The sequence below is a fragment of the Elephantulus edwardii genome, unplaced genomic scaffold (genome assembly GCF_000299155.1).
Source record: "Elephantulus edwardii isolate Elephantulus edwardi_28Jun2011 unplaced genomic scaffold, EleEdw1.0 scaffold00340, whole genome shotgun sequence".
Classification (NCBI taxonomy): Eukaryota; Metazoa; Chordata; class Mammalia; order Macroscelidea; family Macroscelididae; genus Elephantulus; species Elephantulus edwardii.
The window spans coordinates 249700-257773 of NW_006400090.1; the positions used below are offsets into that span (position 1 = coordinate 249700).

Here is an 8074-nt window from a genome sequence, read left to right on the forward strand (position 1 = left end):
AGCGCAGGAGGGGAAGACCCACTTTGAGATGGATTGATTCAGTGACTGGGGTAATCGGGATGGGTGTGTCAGAGGCAGTGCGATTGGCACAGGATAGAGCAGGGTTTAGGGCTGTTGTACATAGGGTCACTATGAGTCCAAAACGACTCGATGGCACATAACAACAACAACAACAACAGAGATGCTTCAAACAAGGGAGCTTCTACTGGTCTTTCAGTTCCTTCAGTCTTCTGATGACAGAGTTCACTGCAACAGCAGAGGTGAGTTGTAGGTCCAGGCACCAGCAACCAACTGTCTTCACACAAGAACCACAGTGCCAGGTGCCCACAGCTCGTCTCTTCATTTTAGTTTTGTAGCAGAAGGAGCAAGTGTACTTGGCATGCTGGCTGATTTTAATTTTCTTTACCACCTTCCTGAGTGAGGCACCAGAATGGGTCCTGTATTTACCAATGATGCCGACTTTTTTGGTGCATTTGGCCATTTCACCAAAAACTAGCACCAAACCCAGAGCTTAATCTTATATTTTTATAATGAATAGTTCTCTGGACAAAATATTGAAAAACATAAAAAGTATCAAATAAATTAAACCAATTTGAGTCACTGTACCAAGAAAACCTGGTTCATTTGTAACCATTTCAAGAAATAGCATAATTCAGAACCATTGGCAAAGAAGGAAGAAGTCCAAGATGCACTGAAAACATTGTCAACAATAAAGTTGTAAGAATTGGATGAGTGTCAGTTGAGACTCTTCAACAAATTCTTTAGCAAAGGTTGGAAGCATGCACCTCCTGATACCAAGAAATTTGGAAAAAGTCCTAACCATCTGCCCAACTAAAAGAAATTCATATTTGTACTCAAAGAAAGGTGACTCAATAAAACATAGAAATTACCAAACAGTATCATCAATAGCACACACAAATAAAACTTCACTCTAGATATAAAAAATTGCTTCAACAACACAGTCACAGGGAGCTGCCAGAAATCCAAGTCATATTTTGAAGAGACTATGAAATAAGAGACATTATTGTTGATGCTAGAAGGATCTTGACTAAAAGTAGAGAATAAAGTAATGTTTACTTTGTTTTGTTGACTATCTAAAGGTACTCAATTGTGTGAATTATGAAAATTTTTTACAACATTGTAAAGTACAAAATTCCAAACATCTATGTCAGAACTTCCAGATGAAGAGGACTCATGTGACCTTGACACAAGCCATGGTATTTTTCAATTGCCTCATATGAATAAAACCTTGAACAATGAGTCAGGAAGGTCATTGAATTCTAATGTTGGGGAAGTATACTAAATATTAGCAAACTATTGAATAGACCTCCAGCTGGGAGCTGGGAGAGAAAGGTGGACAAACACCCAAAACAAAGAAATCTGGCTTGGAGAACTATAGGCAGAAAACACCTTAGGTGTGAAGATCTGAGATTTGGTCTCAAATACTTCGAACGTCATCAAGAAGGGCAAGTCTCTGAAGAAGGACATCATAGTTGGTCAGCAAAAAAAGAACCTCAATGGGATTTTTTCCGTTATTTTCAGTGGCTGCAACAAGGGGCACAAAAATTAAAAATGATGGTAAGAATGCTGCAAGACCAGTCAGTTTTTCGTTCTGTTTGGCTTAGGATCACTGGGAACCAGAATCAACTTCCTGTATCTGACAACAAAAATGTTCGCTATATAGTCTCCTTCCCTATGACCTTGAATTTTCACTCCTGTATATATATTCAACAGAAAGGTAACACAAGTCAGAAAGTGCCATTTCTTTCAGATAGAGAAAAGAAGGGTTTAACACACATATATTTATTCAACACAAAGCTATTCATACAAACCAGAAGATGTCATTAGTTTCATACGTAGAAGAGAGAATATGAGTCAGAAAAAGTTTCAAGAAATTATGGCTTATAATTTCCCCAACTGTTTGAAATATAAATTTGCATATTACAACATACCACCTAATACCCTCAATTATAAAACAAGTGTGTGCAGGTCAAGGTGTCTCATGTAAGGCCACTGATTCAACCAGAAATAGATTTGCTGTTGTTGTTAGGTACCATTGAGGTATCTCTGATGCTAGAGAACCTGTGTACATCAGCTCTAAACCTGAAATTCTCCTGTGCCATCTTCATAGCCTCTGCTGTGCTTAACCCCTTTGTTGTAGAAACTGTGCCAATAGCCAGTTTTTGAAGATCTTACTCTTTACACTGACCATTCACTTTTCCAAGCATGACTTCCTTCCCTAGGGACCTTCCTCTCTTGATAGCATACCCTACAGATGTGAGTAGTCTCACCATCTTTGATTCTAAAGAGCATTCTGACTGTATTTCTTCCAAAGCAGATTAGTTCTTCCTTTGGTAGCCCTGGGAATATTTAACATTCTTTACCAACACTGCAATTGTATTGTTGCTGTTGTTGTTGTTATTGTGTGCCATTGAGTCGTCTGCAATCCATAGCGACTCTATGTATAGCAACTCTGAAGCCTGCCCTGTCCAGAGCCATTCTCACTGATTCCAGTGCACAAACTCCATTGCCCCAGTTACTGTATCAATCCATCTCATCCAGGGTCTTCTCCTGCACTGTCCCTCCACCCTTCAGAGCATAATGCAACTAGAACATATCAATTCTTCTTTGGTCTTCCTTGTCATTGGCCAACCTTCATACACATGAAAAAAACAAATGAAAAGGCTTGGGTCTAAGTGACATCTTCAAAGATGTTCTTTGCAGTTCATTTGCATACAGCAATACGTTGTCTGACCTCCTGACTTCTGCTTCCACAGGTGTTAACTGCAGATCCAAGGAAAATCATATTCTTGACAACTTTAATCCTTTCTCCATTTATCCTATTTATTGTTTCAGTTGTGAGGATTTTTGGTTTTCTTTGTGTTGTGTTATAATCCTACTGAAGGCTACTTCATCAATGAGTATTCAAATTCCTCTTCATTTCAGCAAGCAAGGTTGTCTAATCTGAACATCACAGGTTATTGATGAGTCTTCCTCCAGTTCTGATGCCACATTCTTCTTCATATAGTCTAGCTTCTATAATTATTTGCTCAGCTATTGATAGAACAGGTATTATAAAAGATCTAACCCTGATGCAAAGCTTTCCTGATTTTAAACCATTAAAAATGTCTTGTTCTCTTCAAATGACTTCTTCTTGGCCTACCTACAGATTCCTTACATTTAAGAGTGGTGGGGAGGGGTGGGAAGGGAGAAAATTGTGGCAATGAATGAATGGAAATCCAAAACCTCTGTAAAAAAAAAATTATAAAAAAAAAAGAGTAAGCACATTTAAGAGTTCTACTATTAAAAAAAAAAGAGTTCTGAAATTGCCATTCATTCTTCCCAATGTTATCCACAATGCATTATGATCTACACAGTCGAATATCTGTGCATAATCAACAACACACAAGTAAGCATCTTTCTGGTATTCTCAACATGAAGTCAAGACCCATAAGACATAGGCAATGATGTCCTTGTTCCACAGCCCCTTCTTATTTCAGTTTGAATTTCTGAAAAGTCACTGCATTTATACTGATAGTAATTAATTATAATCACCAATATTTGATTTGCATGTGATTAGGTGGCATCAATTTGTTTCATGGACATTTTGTGCATAACATAATGATCTATCATCATGTCTTGTATCATCATCATAATCATTGCTAGATTTGAGCCCACTGTTACTTGTTGACATTGTGTCAATCCCCTGTAATTTGAGAGCTCGACCTGAGAGCTCATCTTCCAACATTACTTTGGACAATGTTCTGTTGTTATCCATAAGGTTTCACTGATTGATTTTTGGACGCATGACACTAGGTCTTTTCCTAATATGAAAGGTTAACTGTTGGATGATTTCTAAATCTCAATGTACTGCTTCTGCCTCTATTCTTTTGCTTTGATGATTATTTGTATATTAAAAAGCTTGAGTCAACCATTCTCTACCCAAATAGTTGTTATTAAAATGAGATGCACACCCGCACAGCGCCAAGGTCTTCATCCAGAGCGCCTCACTCACGCAGCACCTGCGCATCCGCACCGGTGAGAAGCCCTTCCAGTGCCCTAAGTGCGGCTGCACCTTCAACAACTGCTCGGCCATCGTCCAGCACCTGTGCACGCACACGGGCGCCAAGCCCTGCCGCTGCACCCACTGTGGCAAGGCCTTCCACCAGCGCACGCACACTGCGAGCAGCCCTATGTGTGCGCCAGATGTGGCCGCGCCTTCAATCAGAGCTCACACCTGCCGGGCCACCCACGGACACAAAGCCAGGCGGGTTCAGAGCAGGAGGAGGGCACGGAGGAAGACCCACGTAGTGGACACATCGGGAGGACGGAAGGGCCACCTGCAGACACACAGCCGGATACCAGGCAGGAGGAGGGCGCAGAGGAAAAGGCCAGCCGAGTAGTGGACACAACATGAAGATGTGAGGGGAAGGAGGCCGCGCTCTTAACCAGAGCGCGCCCCTGCTCAGCCACCAGCGGACACAAAGCTGAGCAGAAGAGCGCGGAGGAAGACTTCCACAGCATAGTGCTGCTGACCAGCCATCAGTCCCTCGGTTGGTTGGTTTTTAAGAGATGATAAATGATGACAGTAGTCTGAAAACATTTGTATTACTGTGAGCTTCAGAGGTAACCTGTGCACTGAGAGAAATAAGCTGGCAGACTCTGTCTCTCTCTCTGTCTCTCTCTGTCTCTCTCTCTCTCTCTCTCTCTCTCTCTCTCTCTCTCTGTGTGTGTGTGTGTCCTCCTTTTTTTCTTTTGTGTGATCGAACCTGATCCAACTGGCACATGAGGAAATTGCCCTTTCTCCAGCAGAGCATCTGTTGGATTCGAACCTGGCGCCTTCGAGATTGCAGTGCAAGTTCTTGCCACTATGCCACCAGAGCGCCCTTCCTCCTTTCCTAACACCTGGGAAGTTTGCTTATAGTACCTTTTCCACGATTTTCTCACTGACTTCCCTGTCCCTGTCATGGTCTGGAATTCCAGCCATACGTATGTTGTTCCTTTTGATGTCATCCCACATAATTCTAATGTTTTCTTCATGTCTCATCTCTGACTGTTCCTGTAGTATGTCATTACAATAGTTATTTGTTACTTAGAATAAATTGTGCAGAAAACAAAAATTGAATGAGATGCACATGCAGAGTAGGTACATACAGATATGGATGCCACTTGTAGCCTTGAACCAGACTTTTCTGAGTATCATGTATTGAATTATGTGCCCTCCAAATACATGTGTGTACTGATCAACATGGAAGCTATGTAAAGATCTCCCATGAATTGAAAAATTAAGTAGTTGTAAATGCATTAAGGATGGAATTCAATACCCCTAGTGCAATAATCAGGGAGCTCTGGTGGCCTAGTGGTAAGAAGCTGTGTTGCAATCACAAAGGCACACAGTTTGAGGCCACCAGCTGCTCTGCGGGAGAAGGATGGGCAATCTCTTCCCGTGTGATTAACTGCCTCTGAAAACACACTGGGGGGTCAGCTATGGTCAGTTCTGACTCTATGGTACTCAATAACAACAACAATGCCATCATCAAGGAAGTTCTGGTGGCCTAGTGGTAAGAAGCTGTGCTGCTATCCTGAAAACACATAGTTCGAATCCACCAACTGCTCTGCAGGAGAAAGATGGGCAATCTCCTCTCCTGTAATAAGTTGTCTCTGCAAACCCTCCAGAGGGTCAGCCAAGAGTCGGTTCCAACTCGAAAGTCAACAACACCACCATCACAGCCCGAATCTGATTTAATGAGAGTTTTCCTATGGTATAAGCTTATAATAGCTTTTAACTCAGGGAAATACTTTTACCCTAGGGAAGGGTATTATACTTGGAAAAGCAAATGGTCATGAAAAAGAGGAAAACTGCTAATCCTCAAATCCAGTCACATAATCCGCAGAGTTTCAGTGCTCACCCAAAAAATGAGCTTCTCGGTGGGTTGAGTCCAACAGCTGGTGTCAGAGTCTTCTCTGTAGCGATTTACAACATTAGAACCCCAGCGGAGAGTCAGTTATGAGTTGGAATCAACTAAATGGCAATTAGAAGCTCCTAAACTATAAAAGAATAAACTTACATTTGCAAAAGCCATCCACTTATGATATCCCTCTTACAGAAGCACTAAATAATTGAGGAGACCCAAGATAAACAGATTTGGATAGAGGCAGAGTTTAAATTCTTAGCAGTTAAATTCCTGTCAACTCCCTGCCCCTCACTGAGAACAATTCCTAATTTAATAAGGAAAAAGAAAAAAAGAACTCAAGGGAGAAACAACTGTTTAACCCTCCATGACCCTGCAGAAGCTGTCACATGACCAAATAATGTCACATGATCAGAAATTGTGTTGATGCTGGTTGCTGCCTACTCACTTCTAAGAAAGGTGGTAAAATTGCATTCCCAATTAAGAAAATTATTAAAACATTAATTGAAGCTTCAAACCTCTTAGAGGACAACTTCCTTATTGAGTCTTGGACCGAGGAATCATGGAAATGAATATAAACAATAACAAGGGAAAGTTTTGCCCATTGGCTCCTGCTTTGAGGGTTCAATGTATAAAAACCCCTGAAAAGAAGGAGTGATCAGAATCTTGAAAACTTACCACTGCTCACAAGCCCACCCTCCACACCTGACACCATGACCCACTCCTGCTGCTCCCCTTGCTGCCAGCCCACCTGCTGCCGCCCAACTTGCTATCAAACTATCTGCCATACCAACTGCCTCCGACCAGTGTGTGAGGACAGCTGCTGCCGCCCCTCCTGTGGAAGCTCCTCCTGCTGCCAGCCCACCTGCTGCAGACCCACCTGCTGCCAGTCCTGCTGCTGCCGCCCAACCTGCTATGAAAACACCTGCCGTACTCACTGCCATACCACCTGCCTCCGACCAGTGTGTGAGATCAGCTGCTGCCGCCCCTCCTGTGGCAGCTCCTCCTGCTGCCGCCCCTCCTGTGGCAGCTCCTCCTGCTGCCGCCCCATTGCCTGCTGCCAGCCAGCTTGCTGCAGCCCCATGTACTGCCAGAGAACCTGCTACCACCCAACATGTGTCCGCCTGACTGGCTGCCTGCCTGAGACCTTCGGGTGCACCTCCTGCCAGCCCTGCCACCGCCCATCCTGCTGTGGGTCCAGCTACTGACAACCTTTCTGCTGCTGCTGATCAGCAAAGAACCACTATCTGCACAGACGGCGCGTCTGTCGACTGACGCCTGGGACAAATTCACTTCCTGGCTATGCTAACAACCAGCATATTACAGCTTTTGAATTTGCTTGATGGAGGACATGTGTCTTGAGTCTCTTTCTCTCCTTCTTACATCTTATAGATCATGTCCTCACTTTCTATACTCTGAATATAAAGTCAAGGTCTCAGCTTTAATTCTAAATTCAACATCTTTAACACTATCAAGTAAGTTTGGAAAATAGTTCCTCATAACTTGTTTCATAGACTCCTGTGATTTGTCAATGATCTTCATAATCATGTTTTATTGTTCAGTGTTCTCAAAATTCTTAGGCCTTGCTTTACTCTTTTCCTGATTACTTTGCATTTTCTCCCAAATGCAGGTAATCATATCTACAGTCTCATAATAAAAGTTTGTAACATTATTCATCCCAACTTGTATTTTGTTTTGTTTTATTATAAAATGTTCCTGATATAATGCTTATACTGTGTGCATTATCCATTCTTAACCTAATAATAGCCCCTCACAAATTACACGCTAGTGACCTAGTGGATAAGGAGTTGCTCTGCCACCCAAAAGCAGCCAGTTGCCTTCAGGGGAAGGATGAGAAATGTCTTGCCTCTGAAAACCACCTGGAGGGTCTATTAGTTGGTTCCAACTCAATGGCACATAACATCAGTATTTCAGTTAAGAAAATTAGAGATATATGGATATAGTGACCAAGTGGCAAGGAGCTGCACTGTGATCCTAAAAGCACATGGTTCGAGGCCACCAGCTGTTTTATGGGAAAAGGATGGGCAATCTTCTCCTGTGCGATTAGCTGCCTCTGAAAACCCACTGGAGGGTCAGCTTTGGGCCAGTTCCAACTCTACAGTCTACAGTATACAACAACAACAAACAAACAAATAAATTTT

The 8074-nt window shown here is 42.4% G+C and overlaps 1 protein-coding gene and 1 pseudogene across 1 annotated transcript; one reads left to right on the top strand and one right to left on the bottom strand.

Moving 5' to 3' along the window:
* Window positions 1-202: 202 nt before the first annotated feature.
* LOC102857791 lies at window positions 203-481 on the bottom strand (annotated as a pseudogene).
* Window positions 482-6625: 6144 nt separating this feature from the next.
* LOC102855078 (keratin-associated protein 9-2-like) lies at window positions 6626-7120 on the top strand. Its single transcript, XM_006901704.1, has one exon. It carries the CDS (start codon window positions 6626-6628, stop codon window positions 7118-7120), a length of 495 nt encoding a protein of 164 aa, XP_006901766.1.
* The last annotated feature ends 954 nt before the right edge of the window (window positions 7121-8074 follow it).

Bases quoted from the DNA above. Each gene is read 5' to 3' on its own strand.
- LOC102855078 (XM_006901704.1), top strand. From the start codon at position 6,626: ATGACCCACTCCTGCTGCTCCCCTTGCTGCCAGCCCACCTGCTGCCGC.